The following is a 24,455-nucleotide window of genomic DNA, read 5'->3' on the forward strand; positions in this document are numbered from 1 at the left end:
GGTCAGAAGGTTTGAGAAGGACTGATCTTGCCTTTTTGGAAGAACAGGGGAGATTAGATGTCTCTTAAAGCCCTTCTTCATCTGATTTACTATGCTGTAGGGTTGAATAGTGGAAAAATAACAATTTCTGCAGCCACAATCTGCTGATCTTGAGCCAAGACAACATGTCAGGAAATACTGACATGTTAAAAATGTTGTTTTCTGGCAACAGTTTCTTTCCACAACTGAGTGTTTCTCAGGTAGATTGTGCTGATCACAGAAGTGGCTTGCTTCATTTCCTCTGTCATGGGGCCACCTTGCCATTAGTCCAAGCAGCGTTGGATGCACCTTAGAACATCACAAAGTCCCTTCTGCCAAGTGTGAAAAATCCCTTGGGGGAAAAAATAGTCCCTTTGGCAAAGCACAAATTAGGGCAGAAGGAGGGACATCATAGCTCATGGTTAAAAATGTCAGCACCCAACCACATGAAGGCAGCTGGGATCAAACGTCACCAACTTTGCAGAGCTGATCTCAGATGTTATCACAAACCCGCTGCATGTGGGAACGGTAACAGCCATAACTCAGTAGCCAAGGTCACACCTGCTCACAGGGCAGAAATCACTGATAAAACATTTGGAGATTGGTGTAGCTGAGGACAGAACAAGAGGAAAGGTAGCTGAAGGGATGTTCTCAGACATGGGGTTGAGTCTTAGAAACCAGAGCGTGCAAAAGTCAACCAAACTTGCCTCATTCTCCAGTAAGTCAGTGGCTTTCTAAGACAAAAAAAAAATCTGTCCAGGGATGCTTGGCAAGCTTGGGATTTGTCCCTGGCCTGAAGAGGCTCTTCTGCAGTGTTCATAGTTCATTGAGTTGAAATGCCCAGAGGGAGTCCTTGGGAAGAGGTCTCCCACCACAGGGTGTCTTGTCCCATTGGACTCTGAATGAGCCAGCTGAGTTCACCTGCCAAAATCTGCTTCAGTGGCAAATCCGTTCTGTCATTTCTTTCTGCATTGGAAGGGGAGAGAAACGAAAGAAACAGTAAGTGCATAAGACAGGTTTGAGTAGAGAGACATGTCAGGCAGGTTGGTAGGTGTCCAAAAACAACCCAAGGAAGCGATCATGGGAGTCTCAGGGAGCACTTCTCGATTTCCCATGGCAGCCCTCCTGGGAACTGCTCTGCCTCAGCAGCTCCTTCCTGGCATCCTCCTCAGGCTCTGTGGCACGAGGTCATTTTGGCATTAGGAACGCGCCCGGCTTTTAGCTGGTGGAAGATGGTATTTGTCCTTGCCTTAAGGAGCTCAACTAATAACTTGCAAATCGTGTACGTTGCTGCAGTGAGGAAAGTCTGTGATTCTCTCTGGCTTCTCAGGTTCACGGCTTGTGAATCTGCATGTGCATGCAGAGCCCCTCACGCAACCCAGAGAAAGATTTGCACATTGAAATGTACTCCCAGAATAGATCTGAAGTGGGACTGGTCTGCGGAGAAGGAGGGAAGGAACTCTGAAAAAAGGAGAACTAGGAAAGTAGGATGACCCTTGAGTAACCCTATAAAAGGCCCTTTAGTGATATAACCAAGGGGCACAGAAGCTGCAACCTCAGCTCTTGGTGCTGTGAGCTTTGGTTTTAAAATCCACCAACGGGACAGTGGCAAAGAGAAGGCTTCTTTGTGGGAGTGACATGCAGAATCACTTGAGTACAGAATACAGCCAGCAAATGAAAAGCTGGTGCTCTGCCACAAAATTACATTGCAAACGGGAAGCATTTGCAAACATCTTGGAAGGATAAAGAAGGGGGGAATCAGAAGACTATGAACATCCTCTTGCAACAGCATCCAGCCCACCCCACTAGCACAACACCACGCACAAAAGCAAGTTTGTAGAGGGTGGGTTGAGGCAGCCAGTGGATTGCCAAGCTGCCTGCGAGCTTCTCAGGCTGGCCCCAAGTGTCCAAGATATTCATCATACCCTGGAAATCCCCACAGCTCTGCCTTGGTACAGAACCAGCTGGATCTCTGCCAGCCCTGCTGCCCAGGACCATGACCTGCCCTTGGCAAGGAAACAAGTGCATGGCTTCTCTCTGCCCCCACGTTTCTTGATTTGTTAAGAGAGTGAATCACTGCGTGTCATTAGTTCTGCCTGTACAGAGGAGCTATCTCATTCTCAGCTCAAGATTTGCTGCTAAGAAATCATTTCCCAAATAAGTTTGACAAAAGGGAAACTGAGGCAGCAAAGGGAGATTCAGCCAGTGGCAGGCTTAAAAACCAAGAACTTCTTCATCCCACAACTCCTTAGAAAGCTATATGGGCCTAACAGGACATTTTCTGGCTGGGGAGGTGCTGGTTTTTTTCTTTCTTCTTACTCCTAAATCTCACAACTAGGGCTCCTCAGTAGAAAGCCCACATCTGGAAATCTCCAACCATAATACGGCATTCAAACCTGCTGTCCTGCTCCAGATGTGCTTCCTCCAGATGCTTGGTGGTCTCCCATGGTCACATACAGGAAACAGGCACCTCTGCAGGCAGGAGTCTCCTCTGTCATGGGTTTCATGTGAACTAACTCTGGCCATCTACATGCAAGGCTAGGACCATTGTCTGGGTTCATGAGGCAGTGAAGAGAGACTGAACCTGTCAAGGAAACTTCATCTCATCCCTACTGAGAGGTTATCGCTCTTCCACAAACCTTGAGAACTTGCAAAAACTTAACTCTGCAGTCTTAGACTGCCTAAAATAAAGGCAGATGCAATGCGCTGTCTTTCCTTGCTTATGTGTCAAACCAGCTGAGAAACCCTTCAAGACTTAAAACCACCTCAGAGCAGGGCAACAGCTGCAGTGCAGCCCAGGGAGAACAGGAATGAGCAGAGCACGTCCCTGGTGCTCTGCCCTGGGCTGGAGAGAGTAATCAACCACAGGGAAATGGACTGAGGTCAAGTGTAAAGTGCTGCAGAGGTTGGATGTTACTACTTGCAGATTCTCACAACTGCTGCTGAAGCAAAGCCAGAACAGCATGAACACTGCACGACCCACAGCACAATGAACCGGAGCCACACCAGGTCCCAGGCTCATTGGAAAGCGTCTGGGATGCACATGAAGAAACTTCCCATTATTGCTTTCCTTGCCTGCAGCAGAGAGCAATGCTGTTGGAAGCTCCTGGATCAGTCCTAACCCATGAAACCTCCCTGGGGTAACAGAATGGCCAGAAGGACCACTTTCAGTGTTTGAAAGTTATTCATAAGCTGCAGTAACTTGTCCCTCCCTCCCCAACTCGGCATTGCATCCAGGACAAGCCGTCCTCTGGTTGCAGGGCACTCCTACACACCTACAGCAAGTCATCGCCTGGGGGAGGGTCTCCCGGGTGTTTAGGTCTGCTTTAGGGCTTGCTTGCCAGGCAATGGGCACACCAACAAATGAAACACAACTTCCTTGTAGTTTAACCCTGGTTGCATCACACAGGAAAATCTGTTCATCTTGGATTCATCCAGACCCATAAATCATCTCCTGTTGCATGTGAGTCACTGGCATTGAAAGCCTACTTGGCAATGTCAGCCTCTGCTTTGGCTATTGGGTGCTAATAATTTACATTAGCAAGCATCAGTCAAAGGAGATGACACCATTATGGGCTGTATATCAATGCTAAAGAAGTTTGTCATGAGGAACGGTGGTGAGGAAGACTAACAGAGGACAGAATGACGCTGAGCTGCCATTTTTCTGGAGCTGAGGGCCATTGTGATAACATAGGTCACAATCAAACTCTATGATATAATTAATGTAAATGCTGCTGTCATTCAAATCTCCCCTGATTAGATCATAACCTCTCCATCCTCCCAAATCATGATCAGGGTAGACAGGCAGCAAACAGAGATAAATGAAAGCAGAGGAGGAGTAAAGTGCTAAGTGCTAAATAGGCAGCTCATGCTGGGACTTTCCTCAGCAATTTCTCTATCTAGGATTAGACCCTATTGGTCTTCCCTGTCTCTCCACTGCTGGATACAGCCTTTTCTAAAACCCAGCCCTTATCACAGTATGCTAACGACTGGGTTCCCTATTAAGTCTTCTCCCCATTACAACATGTCCTTCCTAGGTCAGACCAAACTCCACCTTGCCTTGTGACACCCTTGCTTCTCTTACAAAACTATGTGCATTTTCCAGTTTATGTGCCTGGGCTGTCTGGTCTCTGCTTCCCCCCAGTCCTGCTGTTTTCAAGGACTCTTACTCTCTGCCTGGTTAATTGCTTCCCAAGGGAGGCTGCAGACAAGCTTGGAGCTCTAGTGAGGCCCCTCCAGCTGTTGTCTGGAGCTGTGTGCCCTTTTGGGGCTTGCCTTCCTGCAGTCTTGTTGTAATTCATGCAGAGACCTTAGTCCCCTCATAGGAAAACTCAAGACTGTAGAGACGAGACTCAGGCTAAAATCTGACCCCTGAAAACCATGTGGACACAACTGGCTGGAAACACTTTGATGTGCAAATCGCATGAGAGCTACCAAGACTCCGTGTTATGGTGGTCCTAAGGATACTGAAGAGCAATTCATAGACATGGCAGCAGAGGCAAAGTTTAAGGAGGGTTTTCAAAGCGTAAAGGGTTTCCTCAGTGTTGCTGGAAGTTCTGTCTCAGAGCGCTAAGGCTGGTGGTTACAGGACAGAAAACACCGATGTGCTTCTGAGGTGAGGTGGCTGAAAGAGCCCAGAGAGCTGCACTGCTCAGAGTTCCAACTCCCACCTGAATTTATGGTTGCTGTGTTCAGCCCACACCGCTCTCACCCCTTCCACCTCCCCGTTCCCAGGGCATCCTTACCAAAGGCTCCAGCTCCCGGTGGTCAATGAGGCTGAACTCCCTGATGAAATAGTAAAAGTGCTTGTAGCATGTGTTGACGTGAGCCTCAGCTCCCATGTTGATGATGCTGTCGAAGTGGTGGATGTAGACGTGGACAAAGACGCGGAAGAGGCGGGTGAGGATCTTAGTGCAAACTTGCTGGAACTGCTTGGGGAAGGGAACACCTGCAAAGCAAAAGCAAGTTGGAAGCCATTTGAACATTTCCTAAAAAAAAAAAATCAAAACCAAAACCAAAACAAGAGATGGCGTTTAAATGTCACTTTCAGGCTTAACAGGCAGCCGTGGCTGAAAAGGAAGGACTCCCTTAGCTAATGTCAAGAGCGACAGCTATGCTGGGCAATGTGCCATCTAGCTCTCCCCACATATTTCCTCATTGCACAAGCAGCAATTTCCCACAGACACAATCTGAGGATTTGGGAAGTTGCCCAAGGAGAGAAAAGTTCTCATCCAGTGGAGGAGGCCACATCTCTCCACATCTGTCTCTATCCAGAGCAACCTGGCACAGGATACCTCTGCCCCCTCTCCCTGTCTTTTCCCTACAAGCCTGTGCAGGCACAGTGTAAGTCAAATTGTATTTACCCAGGTCTGTGAACAAAACCAAACCTCCTCCCAGCAGAAAAGATACCTTCCCTGGTCCTCTGAATCAAAACCATGGTTCATACTGTTTTTCTTCCTCCACACACCCTCATGCATCCCTTCTGATGCACCAACAGAAACAGGTGGGGTTTCTACCTTTTTTTTCCTGATCCTCGTTTCAAACAAATGTCTTCTAAAAACAGGAAGGAAACTTCCCATCTTAATGACTCTTAGTTTGTAATTTCATTGCACCGGTATGATGCTCCCTCCTATGATGTCCTCCCAGGTTGTTCAAAAATGGGACCCACCCCACATTGCTCTGTACTTTTAGCCTCGTCCCACACAAGGATGCAATTTCATACTCTACATTTCCATCGTTGTCTAAATGTACCGCTATCACAGTGAAAATCTCAGAGGTATGATACAGTCGGTGTCAGCAAGCTTGGGGTAAATCTCTAAAGGAAACATGGCTTTGAAACCCTGAACCTGTTTTTTGGAAGGAGGAAAATGAAACAACTGGAATTTGTTTTCCTGAAGTTTCTTCCTCTCCTCTGAGCAATTCAATGCAAATTTGCAAAGAACAAAATAAAAACCTCTCTTCCCACGGTTGTAACAGCCTCCTCCCTTAGCTTCTTATTAATGCAGCACATAACCTCTTAAAAATCTTTCCAAACAATCTCTGCTCAACCATGGCCAGCTCACACATCTTGTAGTGTGGAAAGCATCAGCAAAACTCTTAGCTAAAAAAAATTTTAAATGGTAATTTTATCTTTGAATCTTTCTCACCAGCCTCGCTAGGCAATTAAACTGTTTTTCCCAAAGGCTCCTGGCAGTTTTGTCTCCCAGCAGCAGTGCCGTGCCCCTCTCCTCCGTGGGTGGCAAACACAGAGGATCTGTCCCTCCAATATCATGTGTGGAGCCTGTTTTCCACGGCCAGGGTTTGGTGGGTGCTGGGTTCAGTATCACGGAACTCGTAATAAAAAATGATCTTTGGTCTAAACCAGTGTCACCCTCATCCCAGCCCAGTCCCACTTTGCTTTGTGCATCCATCAGAGCTGTGGGTGCAGCGGGCAGGGCAGAGCTGTGTGCCCATGCCACAGGTAGGTGTCCCGGCCACCACGTGGAGGAGGACACGTATCTCAGCTCAGCACCACACGAACACAGAGACATGGTTTTGAGACCGATTCGTGGCTGCTGCTCAGCATCACCAGGATCACGCTGCAGCCCCAGGGCTGCTCCCGCAGCAGGGACCTTGGCACGACCCACTTCACTGCCAGCTCTAACAGATCCCATCAGGACTTTCTGGGACAGGTGTTCGTATCTGGCAAAGTACAACCAGGCTCTCCTGTACCAGCAGCTTAGAGATGGCACTAGAGTTCTGCTTCTGCCCTTGCCTGCCAGTCTGATCAGGGGAGGAATCAGAGAGACCTCCAGGTTTCCCTGCAAGTCAGGAGAGACATGCTCCTTTATCAACAGCTTCATTTGAACTTTTTGCACTGAGTGAGAATTTGTTGAGCAAATAAAAGCCCTATCACCCAGCTGTGGACTCAGACATGCTGTTAGGGTAGCCCCTGCAGACCACCTTTGAAGAATGAGTCAAGAAATATTTCTTTTAATAAAGAAAAATTCATGATGGCAAGTAATTTCTAATGAGTGCACATTGCAGGGCCCTGGCTGGGGAATACACGCTGTTCTGAACAGCCTGGCTCCCTGGAAGCAGAGACGAGCTGTCGCTGCCAGAAACCCAGCAAGGTGCCAGCAGGCAGCCAGCGATGTATTTGTTCCTCCAGTTTGTCACCCATCCCGCTTGCCTAGGGTCTCCTTGGGTAAAAGCAGGCAGCCAGGGAGAAATCAGACCTCACCAGCCCCCAGGAGTTTTATTGCCAAGCTGCAAAAAGTGACAGTGAAGGAAAACAGCAAACCTCAACCCGGTCCTGAGCTGAGAGAAGAAATAAGATCAGGCAGTGAACAGCAGACCAAAAGCATGTCAGACTCCCAGGGCTGGTAGCATCTGTGGTCCAGATACACCTGTTAGATAAGCCACCTCCAGAACCGGCAGATGGTGCCAAATGGCTTTCCATCGCTTTTTTCCTGATGTTAGCCAGAAATTATCTTGTCCTGTAAATCAGTTGCCAGCAAGTCTTCATGGACATGTTGGCAGCTGAAAGACTTAGAGGGGCAGACACCTCCAGCTACGACCTGGGTTTTCCAAAAGCACCTCTTGCATTAGGGAACAGAGATTTAGGGTAAACCTTGCGGCTCTTGGCAACTATGGGGGCTGCTGAGCTATCCTATACCTAACGTTGCCTGGAAAGATATCACCAAGCTGCCAGGACCTAGGAGCACCCTTCTGGGCTGCCCCACCACTGTGCTTTCACGTGAACCCAGCAGCAGCTCCTGGACTGCTCTTCTTTGTGTCCATCACAAGGTGTCAGTGTGTTGCCATCCCCTCCAGACATGGTCAAGCTGTAGTGGAGGCTGGTAGTCACCAATGGACTTCTACAGGTCACCCCCCAGCCTGCCATCTCATGATGCCAACCACCCACCATGGTCCTTTGGTCCAGAGATCACTGGGGTCTGGCTCTGGATCCTTCTCACCGCATCACTCCTCTCACTCGCGCACATGCCCAGGGAGGGATGGACAGCCCCAGAAGACGAGGACACAACCCTGCGCCATCGGGTCCTGTGTCCCCTCCCCGTGCTGCAGCCACGTCTGCGCCTCCTGTGCCAGGACCCTCCATACAGGCTACGGATGCTCAGCTGGACTGTGCATCAGGCACAGGGACCTGTGCCAGCCGATCAAAGTGTTTCCTCGTGGGAAGGAAGTGGGGCAGCTATCTGATAAGCAGGTTGCCTCTGCCAGCAGCAGCCATGCCTTGCTGCTGATCTCTAGTGACTTGGAAAGCAACCACAACAGCCCCAGCAGGCACTGGCCACAGCAGTGAGGAACTGGAGAAATTCCCCATCCCCTTGCCCAGAGCTGGAAGGAAAGGGCTCTCCAGTAAAAGCTGATCTGACCAACCCAGGGAGAGCAGCAGAAAGATCTGTCATAAATACGGCTTGCCCTGGGTCATGGCTGCTGGCACAGCGGATGTCCACCAGATGACACATGTGACATCCTCTCCAGCACACGAGGGGACACAGCGAGAGCAGCCTGTGCCTCCTCCCTGCAGCCAGGCACAGCCCTGGGACAGGGATCTCAGCACTGGCCATGCATCTATCCTGCCCATGCAGATATTGGGACCAGTATTATTCAATATATTCATCAACAACTTGGATGAGGGAATTGAGTGTACTATCAGCAAGTTTGCTGATGACACCAAGCTGGGAGGAGTGGCTGACACGCCAGAAGGCTGTGCTGCCATCCAGCGAGACCGGGACAGGCTGAAGAGTTGGGCAGGGAAAAATTTAATGAAATATAACAAGGGAAAATGTAGAGTCTTGCATCTGGGCAGGAACAACCCCAGGTTCCAGTATAGGTTGGGGAATGACCTATTAGAGAGCAGTGTAGGGGAAAGGGACCTGGGGGTCCTGGTGGACAGCAGGATGACCATGAGCCAGCACTGTGCCCTTGTGGCCAAGAAGGCCAATGGCATCCTGGGGTGTATTAGAACAGGGGTGGTTAGTAGGTCGAGAGAGGTTCTCCTTCCCCTCTACTCTGCCCTGGTGAGACCTCATCTGGAATATTGTGTCCAGTTCTGGGCCCCTCAGTTCCAGAAGGACAGGGAACTGCTGGAGAGAGTCCAGCGCAGGGCCACAAAGATGATGAAGGGAGTGGAGCATCTCCCTTATGAGGAAAGGCTGAGGGAGCTGGGTCTCTTTAGCTTGGAGGAGACTGAGGGGTGACCTCATTAATGTTTATAAATATATAAAGGGTGGGTGTCACGAGGATGGAGCCAGGCTCTTCTCGGTGACAACCAACAGTAAGACAAGGGGTAATGGGTTCAAGCTGGAACACAAGAGGTTCCACTTAAATTTGAGAAGAAACTTCTTCTCAGTGAGGGTGACGGAACACTGGAACAGGCTGCCCAGGGGGGTTGTGGAGTCTCCTTCTCTGGAGACATTCAAAACCCGCCTGGACGCCTTCCTGTGTAACCTCACCTAGGTGTTCCTGCTCCGGCAGGGGGATTGGACTGGATGATCTTTTGAGGTCCCTTCCAATCCCTAACATTCTGTGATTCTGTGATTCTGTGATATTTAGCTTTCAGCTGAGCAGATAGGCCCCCATTTGTTCCCGTTGGAGCTGTCCTGGCTGCTGGGAGGGGTCACAGCGGCAGCAACTGGGGAGCAACGGGGCCCATTCCCCAGGCGTGAGGGGGCAGGAGGCTGCGCCCGACGCGGCTCCCAGCTCCCTGCCAGGCTGGGCCAGGCAGATCAGTGTCACAGCTGGTGGCAGAGAGACCCCATTAGTGGCCATTGTGCCAATAATTGACCCTTGGGAACCGGGCAGTGGTGGCGCTTGTCTGGGGGACTTTCTCCATCTCTGAGGTGGTATGCAGTGGTGGGAACCAGCAGGAGTAGCAGCCTGGTGAGATGAGGGGATGAGGCTGGTGGGACTGACTCTGCTGAGATGACCCATTAGCAGGAGCGTGGGAGGCCAGGAGAAAGTCATGATTGAGCCCCAAGTTTTGACAAAAAACCCTGGCAGCCTGATGTTCCTTGGGTTGGCTTCACCCTCTGCAGCCCTACACACACACAGCAACCCAGCAACACCACCCCAGCATGTCCCACTGATGCTGGTCCCAGCTGCCCCAAGGAGCAGCAGAACACCACAAAACCCATCTGGGCTGATTTAAAGGCATTGAAATTTCCTTTGCATTTAAATCACTGGTGCTCACCATCCAGCAACCTTGGAGGAAGCAGCAGCAAAACCACCTCTGACTCTTCTTGCGTGATAGATGAGGAGGGGACCACAGGATGCCATGTGAGCTTGCTTGGATGCCGGGAAAAACATTTATACATAGGGTCAGCTCTTCTCCTCCACCCCTGATCTCAAGTGTGCGTTAGCCAGGGCACAGAGCTGGTGGCCAGAGGCATCGCCTGTCCCAGGGCAGAAAGGCAGCACGATCCCAGGAGGAGCAGAGCAGAGCAACCATCCCCAGCAGCAGGAAAGGGAGACCCTCACCCACGCTCCAAGCCAGGGCAAAAGCTGTAAGGACAGCAGCTACAATTTCACCCACTGCAACGCGGCCAGGGCGCTGGCGAGTGACGTGACTCACAGCCCTGAAATGAATTAGCACCTTCAGTTTATCTTGGATGTTTTGCTTGAAAACCCCAAGATGTGATTTAATGCTCCGAGAAGTCTGTTTTCTCCACTCTATTCTGATTGCTTCAAAACATAAGGAAACCATGTGGGACCACATGTAAAAGGAAATGAAAATGAGAGGTAACAAAGTGCCTGCACTTACAGCAAAGGACTGCGAATGGATCTTTCCTGCCATCTCTCCCGTCCCTAACCCTCATGCTCCAGCCAATTTCATTTTTTCGTGATGAATCAGTACTGGGAAGCTATATTGCTTCTTGGCAATTGCATTTTTTCCTCTGCAAAAGCAGTAATTCAATGAACTATGTGATGAATTGTTGTTGTTATTATTTCTCAATTCCATTTTGGCTACAGCAGTGTTCGGTGATTCGTTTTTTCCTAAAAATAAGTCTTTAAAGCCCCATTTAAAACAAATGGCGCGATGGCAGCTGCAAGCTGGTATGGTGTTAATTTTGGAAGAAAATACGGAAAAAATAAAAGACAAATCTTGTAAAAAATAGCCAGCTGAGAAACAGCAATAATTAGCTGAATTCTGAACGTTTTCTCCTGTTGTTATGGGGAGAAAGTACTGGATCATTTCACACCAACTTTTCTCTGGTTTTTATAATTGTTTTAGGACTATGGTTGAATGGCAGAGCTCAAGGTTTGAAAAGCTTTCCAAGAACTGTTCCAAAATCTCCCATGACTGAAGCTCTTTAGAGCCACAGGCACATTTGGCAGAGAGCACGGGGCATTTCTGGCGCTGGGTCTGGTCCAAGCCCTGCGTCCACACTGATTTAATAACAGGGATGTTCCAGCATCCACAGCAGTGCTGGTGTGGGACAGCCAGCCTGGTGCAACCAGCAGCCTGATCCTAGGCTGACTGGTGCAGACACAACCGAGTGACTGCCCAGAGCCCTACAAACCCCATCCACCCAGCCCTCCACCAGTGGCAGCTCCCCAAAATCAGGCACCACGGGGCACAAGGATTCCCAGGAGGAGCTGATATTTTCCATGTGGTAATTTGTTCACGTGGCTCCTCACTGAAGTAATCTACTGATACAGTTTTACCAGCTGGTAAAAATACACCTGTAGAATCATTTATCCTTCTCCCTGCATGGGAACAATGCTTATTCTCCATTTAAATGTATTTTTCAGGACAGCTACATTGGTTGGAAGAGTGGAAACAGAGCACTAGCACATGCAAACTGATACAGATCGTCTGGGAAAGCTGCTGCTGCTGTAGATTTATACAGATCAGGCTGACATAGCTCACCCCTTGCAGGGATTTTTCTCATCTTGACCAGCAGAAAAACAGGTTTCCATGCCAGAGGAAGGATTATACAGCAAAGCTTTTAAGTGGGACTGAGCCCTGCGGGTGGGTTTCCCTGGGGATGGGGAAGACGCAGCATCTCCTCCCAACCCTATTAAACCACCACAGGGATTTTATACTGGTGCAAGCATGCCATCCCAGAGCTGTGCTCCTGCTGGGTAACTCTGCCAGATTACAAGTTGTCTGCAGCCACTGGGCTCCCTTGCTGCTGTTTCGGATGCTGGGTGCCCCTCCGGCACACACTCTGCACCACACAGCTTGGCTAAACCAAGGCATTTGTCACCCGGGTCACTCTGGTCCTCTCACACCTCTGGCACATGCTGAAGGACCAGATGCTTTAGTAGTGCAAATCAGCCCAGCTCTGCTCCGGTCACTGGAGCTGTGCACATCTATCCCAGCCAAGGACTGATGCAAAAGCACCTGGTGAGCTCACAAGCCAGCGCACCATCTCTGCTCATTTCCAGCTGTGCCTCTCACCCCAGGGCAAAGGATTTTCCCTCTCTGACCCATGAAATAACTCTCTCTCAGCTGTCAGGACAGCCATGAGTGAGCCCCGCTTAATCATGTGCTGCTTCAGGCTTTGTAGCTTTTGGATGGAGAAGGATGCTGAGGTTAGCCTCAGGCAACGTTAGCAAGTTTGGGGAACACTTGCTGTTTCTGAAAAAAAGAAAACAAACAGAAAAAGGCCTGTTTTGTCTGCGGTCAGGTGGCCTTAGCCAGGGAAATCTTTGTGCTGGGACAGTTTTATTGCACATGGCAAAGAGGGGCCAGGAGGGAAAGCTGAGATGCACAACACAGCTCATGAAACACCTGCTGGGAGAGGTCAGCCGTGCTGGGGGACCTCTCCAGTACAAGCAGGAGTGAAACAAACCTTCACACTAAAACCCATCTCTGCTGCTAATAATGAAGAGCCTCACTGCAACTCCAAAACATGACATTTATAATTTCCCCCCATCACGTCATCAGACTCCTTTCCCCTCCTTAGAACAGCTCACATCTCCCCTGTGTCCTCTCGGTGCCTTATTCCCCTTTTTGTGGGTCTTCTCCCAAGGGGCTGGCTCTTTCAGAGGGAGGCTGAGTATCTCTGTTTGCTCACCCTGGCCGCTGTCCCCAAGCACCGTGTCCCTCCCTGCTGCACGTCCCCCCGTCATCCAGCGCGGCGACAAGGACGGGTCCTGTCAGGAACGGGCGGATGTGACATTTCCCTTCGGCCAAACACCTCCATCTTCTGAAATGCCAGAGCTGCCAAGTAATTACCCGGTGCGCAAGGCAGGCCAGTGAAAGGCAGTTAATTGGGGACACACTGATGACAAACTGCCACTGGTTCCCTCCTCCCCTGCCACCCACAACAGCTTTTCAAGTGCAATCTCGGGCAAAGTTCCCTTTTACATATGGGAGGCCAGAAGCACCAAGACACACGGACAAGGGGACTGAAGTCACCTGGGGACATGAGGGTGTCCCCCCACCCAGAAAGGGGCTTGAAAGAGGGACACAGGAAGGGCTTTGGAAGAGAAAAAAATGGGTTTGCCCCACAACCGCCTGCAGCCAGCCTGGGTCTCACCCAGAACTGCCCCCACACCAGAATGAAAGGAGAAGTGGAAACCTGAGGCACTAGGCATCCCTCTCTGTGTCTGGAGGGAGAAGTGCATGAAATGAGGTGAAAACCAGCAGAGCTATGACTGTACTTGGCTTTTGCACCTCCGAGGGAGCCATCCCTCCACAGCTGCCTGCTTTCTGCAGCCGTAAGGCTCCCCATAGCCCTGACTCCCCAGAGCAGCTTCCAGGCAGTATCACATCCCAGATCCCACCTGCGAGGGTCTGTCTGTGCTCTGGCACGAGGATCCAGCCCTGCACTGCCTGGCCTGCTCCAGACTGTGGTGAGGGGAAGGCGGCAGCGATTGCCTGCAGCTCCTGGCTTCAGGTGATGGAGAGAGAGAAACCAACCCCTGGAAGGGGAGTTGTACCACCCTCACCCCAGGCAAAGCCGGTACAGCCAGGTCAGATGAGGGATCTGGGGAACCATAGGATAGTTTAGGTTGGAAGGGACCTTCAGAGGTCATCCAATCCAAGCTCCCAGCAATGAGCAGGATCACCCCACGCCAGAAAGCTGAAATTAAAGAGTTTGGCACAACCAGTCCGTCCTCTTGCTTGCGGAGTTGTGACCCCTCTGAGCCTCCAAGGGCTGGAGACTTTAATGAAAAAACCACACAGCTAGACATTGCAGCACAGCAAAATGGGGCTATAACAATTAGTGGCAGCTAGTAATCCCATACAGACCATTTTCTTCAATGTTTCCCAGTGTATTAATGAAAATACTGCACCTAAGCTGCACTGATTTCATATGGCTCAGTCAGCTGTGCTGCTTGGGAAAACAGAAAAGGTCAAGTAGACTTGCAAAGCCAGGCATTCCCCCAAAAGCTCCTTAAATCTGCTTTTACTTTCAAGTAGTTTTGTGTTTCATCTGAAAAGCAATAGCTCTGAGGTATGACCTGGGGCTCTGGCAGCCCCACCAGCCAACGCATCAGCTCCAGCCCTTGAACTCATCTCCCCAAACTACAAGAAGGCATTTAAGTAGAGGGCTAATATCAGCCCCAGCAGCTAAGTGCTGCAGGTCAGCAGCGGAGGGGTTAGTTTGCAAGCTGTGTTGCCTTTGGCAGCTGCTGCAAGCTCTTGAGGCCAAGCTTTTCGAAGGGATGCATCGTGCACACTGGGGGCTGGCAGCTGAAAAGGCCAGATCCTGGGTCAGGCATCTCTGCTTGCACGATGCCTCGGCTAAATAGCAAGATGTGATGTGTAATCAGGGCTGAGATGAATCGGCAGAGGTGGAGAGTTGAGAAGTGGAGCAGCAGGGTGGGACAAGAGTTAGACCTTTGGGAGCATGAATCCACCTGGAGAACTAGAAAGAAATCGAATTGGTTAGTCAAGAGGAGAGCACACTGCAGATGTGTGATGACCACCTCCAACCAGCCCTGCAGCTCAGCAGAAAGGCCAAGGAAGCTGATGACTTACCAGCCCTCATTTCTCACAAGCACAGAATACTGTGAAAAATTCAAGCACAGAAAAGGAGAACATAATTTTCCATGTCCCCTAGGAGCTGGATGAGGAATCCCAAGAACAATTTGCAGTGAGGGAGCGTGGGATGGACACTAAGGAGGAAAGGCCACTACCCTTGGAATTGCAAAGTTCAGCAATACCAACTCTAAGGCACACCACTGGCTTGGGAAAATGAACTGGTTACAACCCCAGCCTTCTGGCAAAGAACCAGAGCGCACTCACCTATCCTGGTGGGGAAGATGTCCTCATTGTTAATGAGCATCTCGATCCAGTCCATCAGCATACACATGTACTGCGGGGCTGACAGCTTGGTCGGCTTCTTATATTTGCTATCATCCTGCCACCTGTACTCGTATTTGAGCCCTCCTGACATGATGGGGCAGCTCTTCTCCGTGCAATACTCCGACATGGTGCCGTAGATGAGGTTGATGCGGTTGAAGAAGTCCACCACGTGCACGGCGATCCAGTCATTGATGCTCTCGCTGGGAGGCAGCTGCACCACAGCCTTCAGGTCCAGCCCGGACTTGAGGGAGGCCTGGGCTTTCTTGTACAGCTCGAAGCGCTGGGTGCCCGGCTCAAACTTCTTTCGAGGACGAAATGTTTTGTCTTTGTTGAAGACTTGCTTGAGACACAACGCCATCACGGGCAGGGCCAGCCAGGGTGAGGATAGAGGTTCTGCACAATGTGAAAACCAAGGGTGGGGTCTTCAGAGGTGGAGGTTTCTGGAAGGAAAAAAGAGAGATTTCGGTCACCTGTGAAGGTGGCTGCACACATGGGCACACTCGCCGGGATGAACTCGCACCAGGATGCTGGCCGGCCTCGCTGCTGCAGCAGCACACGGGTATGGAGATTTGGGGTGAGCTCCTGGCCCCTCCACACCCACCGAGGTGACCTGGAGCAGCTGCTGCCTCCTCCCACAGCAGCTCCGGGCACTGGCGAGGGTGAGCACTGCCACACGTGTCCCATGCAGAGCTCAATGGCAGGCAGAGCCCTCGCCGGGCTCCAGCCAGCCTCTTACCTGCAGCGCTTTTATCGATAACCGCTGCAATAAACTGAGAGCCAAGATATCAGTGGAGCTCAGCAGCCCGGACAGTCCCAACCTGGTGGCCCTTTCCTCCCCCAACACAGGGGAAGTGTCTCTTTCCCAGGGACTTCTCAGCACAAATAACCCACAACCTTGCTGTGGTGGCTGGTGAGCGATACCCTGGGGACCATGCTGCGACCACAGCCGGCTGCTGGTTCACATAGATCAATAGGAAAAGCAGGGATTATTTTTGTTGTTCTGCCCCGTGTGTTTGTTCAAAAGAACAAAACCCACATGCAAAGAAGGGAAGCGGCAGACCAGCACAGCAACGTGACATGCCAGATGCACACAATGCACACGGGAGCCGGCCGGGTGGCAGCCGATCCTCCTAGTGACTCGATGCTCCGGGTGACTCGGTCTGGAAGTCATTGCTCTGCGAAGTGCTGAGCTCATCCCTTCCTGCCTGAGGTTAGCAGCACAGACGAGGCCTGCGGTATTTCCCTTTTTTTCTTTTCCTCCCTGAAACTCCAGTGGGAATCCCATGGCTGTCCCAGACAGGCTGAAATACACTTGTGCATTTAGTCACCCGCGCTCATCACCAGTGGCGGTAGCACAACATCAAGGCCCCCTTGTGCTAAATGCTTTGATTTGGCTTAGGGAAGAGAAAATCCTCCAACAGTCTCCCCCTGACAAGAGGAGATGCAGAAGAGTTAAAAAAAAAAAAAAAAAAAAAAGATTCACGGAAAGGGGAAGTGACTTACCCAAAGTCACGAGCAGGAGGGAATAGTGCCCAAGCAAAACTTGGATGCAGGTTCATCATTTAAAAGACAGCTTTTAGCCAAAAGCTTGCTATGTAAACTCTGTTTTCTAAACTTAGTCCTGAGCCACAAGCAGATCCTATTTTGCCCAGCAGAGACCAGCTAAACATCTTGCAAGAGAATCCCTGTGCATCCCTGGGAGCATCCCTGAGAGGCAGCAGGACCTAGTGACCACCCCAAACACCCACAGGATCTGCCCTGCAGGGATTTTTACACCACAGCCAGCATGTGGCTGTAAGGGGAAAGCCCCTGGTGTGGGTGCAAACCCTGATGTAAGTGCAAACCTCAGCAGTGGTGTTGTTAGTGCTCTAACCACGGCCTTTCCCAAGGCGGGAGAGTTGCTTTGCCACCTTTGCATAGCTCACAGCATAGTAGCACCAAACCTGGCTGTGCTCTGCTTTACCCAGGTACAACCAGACCTGAAACTGTAAGTTTTTAGGTGCTTTTTGCCCCATGGAGGGGGTCACAGCCATTGCACAATGTTATGCAGTATGACTTTAATACCGGGTATCTGCAAACCTTCCCCAGCTCATATGGCTAGGTGGAATTTTAATGCCTCCAGCCCTGTTGTCCTCATTTATTGCTGAAAGGCAATGACTGGGGGATGTTTCTTGGATGCTTTTTCCTCCCCTGTCCCAAGCTCTGGCCATGTCAAAAAGCATGTTCCCCACCTCAAAAAAAAAAAAAATCACAAGCTCTCCAAAGTGGCAGCTGATGGAGGGAGCGGCATCGTGTCATGGCTCCTACCTGTCCTGAGGGGAAGGATCTCTGGTATGGCAGCCCCAAGAGAGCCCAACAGAGGCCAGGGCACTGTGGGCACAGCAAAGCTGCTAAGAGAAGCCCTTCTCCAGGGCTTCTCGCTCAGCGTCACATATTCAAGGCACATCCTGTTGATATCGCCTCTAAAAAAAGCCTACCAGGGAGCTTGCTAACGCATAACAGTCTCTAAAATATGCACACACACACACACACACACGTATTTATGTATAACTATAGCAACGGGGATCCTCATCCAGTAGTGCAGGAAGTGCTGGGCTTCCCTTTGGGATGAGGCACCCATCGTGGTCTGCCCATGTGAAGGTGGATGCGACGGGGCTGAGCGGTGCCCAGCGGGGCCAGCGAGGGAGGGAGGGGGCCAGCAGCACTTCTGGTGCCTTTGGCCCCAAAAAGCACTTGTCACTGGCTCTGCTACGCCAGCCCCAGCCAGGACACGGGGCAGTCCCTGTCCCGCCGCTGTCCCTGCCCTCGTACATGGAATATTTTTCCTCTCACTCTCTCCTGTCACCAGCCAGCAGCAGAGGGCTCTGGCTGAAACATAAAGACCATTAAAATGAGAAAAAATAAACAATCGTGCCCCCAACAAGGAGTCAGAATTTCCCCATCTGACACTCGGCAGGTTCCCAAGACAGGGATGATGCAGCACCCCTAATCCATCCTGCAGCTCTCCCACCCCATCCCCAGCCAGTCCATGACCCCCAACAAAGCTGAGCAGCCCCTTTGCCCAGCACCCAAATAAAGCCCAGTGACTGTCCCCCTACCAGGCTGGATGGGCATCACATAGCCCCACGCCAAGCCTGTCTCCTTGATCTCTTTGCCAGGTAGATGGAGGACAAACAACTTGGTTATCCCCATGTTAGATTGGACTGATCCCACCAGGTCACACAGTCCCTACAGGTTAACATCAGTACAAGCAGGGTCTGGGACCTAAAGCAGGAGGATTCCCTGGGATTTCAGTGAGGCAGGTTGTGCCAACAGACATTTCTCTGTCGCTGTTTCTGCTGGCCTTGGCACCACTCACTTTGCTCTTTGCAGGCTCTGCCATGCAGAGACTGGAGTGTTCCAGGGTGATGAGAAGCCACCCTGGCAGAAGACGTCCCCTCCAACACATCACTTGCAGGCCATCAGCTGAATTCACGATCTGTTCTCCGTGAACATGAGGGGGTTCCCGTGTTCCTGTGCCTCACATTGAAAGTCCTCTGCAAATATCAAACCACTCACTGGGAAATAAACTCTGAATCTCATCTTGCGAAGCCATCCTACTGCCCTGTAACTCATCCCACAGCTGCATCTCTGCGTCATCCACATCTGCATATCTGTGTTACCCTGGAAGCTGCACTCACTCATCAGGCAGGTGGGAATGTGCTTCTTGCTTCAGTACCCTCCAAACAAAACACCGGTTTAAAAAAAAAAAAAAAAAAAGGAGCAACAAACCTGTAAACATCTGCCAGGTGTTTTCTACCTATTTCTAATGAGATTCCCAGGAAGGGGGGGAGCAAAACCCATTGCTGCCCAAGTGCTCGGAGCAGAAATGTCCTTGGAGCCCATGGGATGCCAACACAGCACTGCAGCCTCTCTGTTCCCCAGGCAGTGGTACATACCAGGGTAACATGAGCGGTTTTCTTTCAGGATCCTCACCAGCATCGCGACCAAGTTACCAAGTCATTAAAAGGCCTTGTGAATCTTTACTGGAGAAAAATGTTCTCCAGAAATTAAATTTAACACAAAGCCAAAAATATATCCTGGGATTTATGGCCGAAAGCAGCAAGGATAGGCATCAGGCCAAAAACCAGATTTGTTCTCCAACTGCTCGAAAGCTTCCACTGCCAGAGAGATGGATGTGCAGGGAAGGATGTGAGCGATGTAGGGAGGGAGCTGGACAGAGGCCAGGACCGGGGCTTTAAATACCAGCTATAGCCCTTGCAGCTGGGGCACTGAGATGGGACATACCAGGCCAGAGTGAACGGTCTCTGCAGAGTCACCCATGCCTTAGTTTCCCCTCAGGCAGGGACCCAGCACCCACCCGCACTTTCAGGGAAGAAAGGCAGAGTCCTTTGGGAATGGACCCAGATGCACCCTGAGTTTAAGTGGCAGAAAAGGGCATCAGCTGCAAACGCAAGATCAGATTTTCCCAACATCCACCTTTATGCATCCAGCTCAGCCAGTGCTCTTCCATCACCAGCCAGGTATTTGGGACAGGTCCAAGTAAAGAGACAGAAAATGGGAGATCTTCCAAGGTTTAGCTGTGGCATGGTGTTCGGCAGTGCCTGATGTTGGGGGCTGTCATGTTCCTGGAAATCAGACCATGGTCCAGTGGGGCTTGGGGTGGGACAGGCGATCTGTCCAAGTCCAAATCGCCTGTCACACTGCCCATTTTAGGAAATCCGAAGGGCGAGCCGCCATTCAGCAAGCTTAGACAGCAGCTTCCTACGACATGACCGTACACATCCCGCTGCCTGCAGGTCTCTGCCTTCGCTTCCCACGTGCAAAAATCAAAGCTTCCCCAAGAAGAGCCTTGGCAAGGGCTGCAACCCCCCTTCACCGCACCAGCACCCCGGGGGCTCACACATCCCCTTCTGAAGCATCTGCAAACCCCCCAAAACAAACCTTGTCCTACTCCCAGGAGCGGACAGGGAGGGAAGCAGGTGGCTGTAGGGCCAGACACCTTCCCCGCTGTCACTCTGTGTCCCCACCAAGAATGATCAGAGGAGGATGAGTGAAGCCGTCGGGTAGAAAGAGGCCACTGCTTCCCATGGGACATCCACGCCATGGCGTGCTCAGTGCTCACCCCCATCCACACACCCAAAATAGCCTTGGCTGTGCAGAGGGCTGGCTTCAAACCCAGCTGAACGGCCACTAAACCCTGTCTCGGGCTGCAAAGGCTGCTGGCTTCAGTCCTGCTCCTGCTTTTGCTGGCGGCAGCAGAAGCAAAACTCAGTTGGGTTTAGCAAGAGCCAAATGAGCGCAGAGTTAAGCTCTGCAAGGGCAAGGCAGGGCCACTGCTGGGGATGTAGCAGGCAGAGACACGTGAAAAACTGATTTCCTAGATTGCTGGCAGGTCCAGAGATGAAAGGAAATGAACTGGATGGGAGGGATGTTAGTTCAGGGTCAAACTAAGCCGCTAATTTCAGATTTGAGAGTTGTTTTGGTTTTTTTACTTAAGCTTTTTTTTTTTCTTTTTTTATCATTTGAAAACCACAGAGGAACACAGCAAGGCAAAGGCTTTGTTGTAAATTAAAAACAACTCTGAAAGGTCTGTTTAGAAACTGGCAAAAAAAAAGGGGAAAGCCGGCTGAATGGCAGGAGGGGGCTTCCTTCCCCGGTCCTGCAGGCGCAAGGCAAGGTCACCAACGAAAACCACTGGGTTTGACCCCAAATATAGTTTAGTCATTACCCAACGAGAACGATCAGTCAAACACATCACCAGTCTCCAGAATGATGGACATCAGGGACAGTCCCACACTCCCTGTCTCAGTTTCCCCAACTTCAAAACTCTTGTCCCTGACCAGGCTGCCTCTATATTAATATTTAGGACTGCAAAAGCAAAGGCTTCAGGGAGAAAAGTGCTTTACAGGTGCCCCTGGGAAGCATTAATGATGGTGGAGGGTAAGGAGAGGGGAAGGCTCCGACACCAGCAGCTCCAGTGCCGAGCACATCCTCTCTGGATCCTGTCTGAGACAGTTACACACTCACACAAGCATCCAACTGGAAACCACAAGCAGCCGCTTTAGCAGCAGGTTCCAGCCCTCGCCATTGATGCGACAGCCGGGGAGCAGAACCAGCGGTACAACACCACGGGCAATCCACAGAGAGACTCCTGCTTTGGGATGAGGCCATGGAGGGAGAGCGCAGATCCATGCTGCTCCAGGCTCCGTAGAGCAAAGCAGAGGTTGAATACCACCGATTCTGCACATTCCCCTTGGGCTTCCCCAGGGGGATCTTGCCTTTGGCCACCCAGATACCTACTTCTGCTTCCCCGCTTTAGGGGATTCCCTTCTCCCCACCATAGGCAGGGTAGAAATCATGTCCTGCCCCATCCCCAGCGGAGAAGCAGGGCAGGTACCAGCTCAGCCACCATCTGCCAGAGCCCCGAAACAGCCAGCCAGCCTCCAGATGGGCAGCCTGACCAGCAACCAGCTGGCCCCAGGACTTGGCTGGCTTTTCACCGCTCTAGGAAGTGTTACTGTCTGGCTGCTGACTCAACAGCCCTGTCTCTGATCTTCCCTTCAAACCCCAGAGAAATTCTATTGCAAAGTCTGGTCTTCAACCTGTCCTAGAGCATCTTCGTAAACCAGGCTGGTTCTTGGTGGACTTGGAAGTGCATCGCAAGTACCCCAAAGGCCAAAGCTGCCTTTCCCGAGCATCCCTTGCCATCCCAGCTCCAATCTAGCCAGGGGTTGTGGGTATACGGAGGTCCTAGAGAGTGGAATGTATCCTCTTTTTTCCAGCCTTCACAACAGCCATGTGTGGTTTTCATCATCTAAGGAAGGGGAGTTGCAGACGGAGGATGCTGGGGAGCACAGTCTTGGGGCGCTGGCCCCTCTTTCTCTGTGCTTCCTGCTGGAGCCAAGCCCCAGCTGGGCTGTCCGTGAGAAACGGGGTTATTGGCTGCCTATCCCAAATATAACCCAAACGATGGAAAATTCCAGGAAACGAGCCAAGACAAGATGCCGGGAGGGGGATCAAGGCCCAGCACGCAGGCTGGGGGAGCTACAGAGAAGCCCTGGGCTCTCAGTGGCATCTCCCTGCTGCCGAATCTTCCTCATGCAAACCCCCTTGGTGACACAGAGACCCATAAGAGATGGGAGCATCCTCCGAGGCAGCACTCAAGCACCCGTCTCCAGAGCAGCCACCTCTGGAGCAGCAGCAGCACTGAGTCCCCCATGCCCTAGCTATGGGGGCACCTGCCCGGGAAGGCACCCTGGTGCTTCCCCCAGCTCATGCAAAACGGACCGAGCAGGGGTCCAGTAACAGGACTGCACACACCTTGGCTTGCCCCCCCAACCCAGACTCACTGTCCCATCTCTGTCCCACTGCTTGCCGTGCCTCCCTGCCATGCCACCAGCAAAGCGGCAGCTCTCTGGGGACCACAGCCTGGCCCAAAGGCTCTGAGAAGGTTTTCCCCGAGTCACCCAAGATGCCACCAAGCAGAAAAGCAAAGCCCCATCTCTCCAGGCTGAAGACAGCATATTCAGTTCATTTCAGGGGTGATGCCCGTGTGGGGCTGAGGGTACCTCATTCCTGGAGGCTGAGACCTGCTGCTGCTGCCAGTGATTTGCTGGGAGCCCTGCAAAGAGTTGTCCAATGGTTTCCACGGCACCCAACTGCTCGGGTTCAGTCCTAAGGGTGATTACTTCACCATCAGAGCCGTAATCCCAAACACCAAGAGCTCTGGGCCTGCGAGCTCCGCAAAGAAGACGAGAGGAGCCAAACCAGCTGCTGAAAACCCATCTCCGCGGCTCGCTCCCACCCAGCTCCCCCGCCCACAACTTTCCACCCTCCCTCCGACACCGGCAAAGCCGCTGCCGGGACCGTCCCACCCGGGAAACGGGTGTCTGCCCACACCATGTGGGGCTGCCAGTCCCCCTTTCTCTTCTCCTCTGCACCCCCGGCCATCTGCACTAATCCCCTGCCCCACCAGCAGCAGTCCCGGGCCCTCCTGCATCCCCAAAACGGGCTCCCTCGGTATTTACACACCGGCAGCTGAGCAGAGACACGCCGGGGGAAGGGGAAGAGCCTTGTGCAGGCGTCCCTAGCCCGGCCGGGTGAAGGATTGCTCCTTCCCAGGCTGACCCCGGCCAGGTCTTGCCCAACCCTTGCTTAAAAGCACCCCAAGAGCATCCTCGGGGGTGCAGCACCGGCTGTTTCCACCCCCAGGACTCACCTCGTCCCCCGGCACAGCCGCCTTCCAGCCCCAAATTCCTCCACTGCACTTTATGCTCTTACTGAGGAAAAAGTAAAAGCAACTTAGAAGAAAAAAAAAGTCCAAGGCAGGCTCCACGCCGGGACTGTCCGCAGTTTGGGGATGGCAGCGGCAGGGAGAGCGGCCACGCTGCAACGCTCGCCGGGGTTTCCGTACAGAAACCCGGGGCCGAGGGTTTTTCTCCGGCCGGTGATGTCACATCCTGACCCCGCCGGCAGCCCCGGCTGTCCCGGGAAAAGCCGCCGGGAAGCCGTTCTGCCAGTCCCCACGGCGGGCGCCCGCAGCCACGGGTGGGCACCCACGCACCATTCCTGGATGCTGAGCTCCTTTTTGGCACGGAGTCCCACGCTGCTGGCTGGCTCCGGGCTTTCACGGGACAGCAGCGTGCTGGGGGAAAGGAGATGAAATCCTGCAGTATCTTCCCCGCCCCATCTTCTGCACAGCTTCTCTCCCCTCCCCGCTCTGCATGCACACAAAAATCAGCCGGAGGTTTCAGTGCCAGGCCAAGCTGGACACCATCCAAAACAGAAAAGATAGAGAGAGGGGAAAGAAAACAACAAAAAACACCCCAACCAACCAACCACTTCCACTGCACAGAGCAGACTTACTGTCTGTTCCTCTCGTAGGTGGGGTGAGTTCTGAAGCACGTTGCGGTATTTAAACACCGCTCGGTGAAAGGAAGCCTGTGCCAGCACGCTCAGCGCCGAGAGGAGCCGCCAGCCAGCGTGGGATGGCTCGGCACAGGCTGGAACCCTGCGTTGGGGTCAGCATCCCCTGGGTAGGGATGTCAAACTGGTGCTGCACCCCACGTGTGATGCTTAGGGGTGTAGCGGCAAGGTGGGAGGCAGCAGCACAGACCTGGTGCTCACGGTCGCGCCCCTTCGCCAGGGGGACAGCTGCAGCAAA

General features: G+C 52.0%; 1 protein-coding gene across 1 annotated transcript; it reads right to left on the reverse strand.

Annotated features, from left to right (window-relative positions):
• Positions 1 to 207: 207 nt before the first annotated feature.
• On the reverse strand, positions 208 to 23,647 carry MOB3C (MOB kinase activator 3C). Its single transcript, XM_065656648.1, has 4 exons — positions 23,511 to 23,647; positions 15,230 to 15,729; positions 4,764 to 4,966; positions 208 to 984 (listed from the first exon to the last, which is right to left on the reverse strand). Exons 2-4 carry the CDS (start codon positions 15,645 to 15,647, stop codon positions 955 to 957), a joined length of 651 nt encoding a protein of 216 aa, XP_065512720.1. The 5' UTR covers positions 15,648 to 15,729; positions 23,511 to 23,647; the 3' UTR covers positions 208 to 954.
• Positions 23,648 to 24,455: the final 808 nt, after the last annotated feature.

The sequence above is a fragment of the Caloenas nicobarica genome, chromosome Z (assembly GCF_036013445.1).
Source record: "Caloenas nicobarica isolate bCalNic1 chromosome Z, bCalNic1.hap1, whole genome shotgun sequence".
Classification (NCBI taxonomy): Eukaryota; Metazoa; Chordata; class Aves; order Columbiformes; family Columbidae; genus Caloenas; species Caloenas nicobarica.

Bases quoted from the DNA above. Each gene is read 5' to 3' on its own strand.
- MOB3C (XM_065656648.1), bottom strand. From the start codon at position 15,647: ATGGCGTTGTGTCTCAAGCAAGTCTTCAACAAAGACAAAACATTTCGT. The intron at 4,967-15,229 runs GTGAGTGCGCTC...TTTGCTTTGCAG, and splicing joins CATCTTCCCCACCAGGATAG to GTGTTCCCTTCCCCAAGCAG. The intron at 985-4,763 runs GTAAGGATGCCC...CTTCCAATGCAG, and splicing joins ACCGGGAGCTGGAGCCTTTG to AAAGAAATGACAGAACGGAT.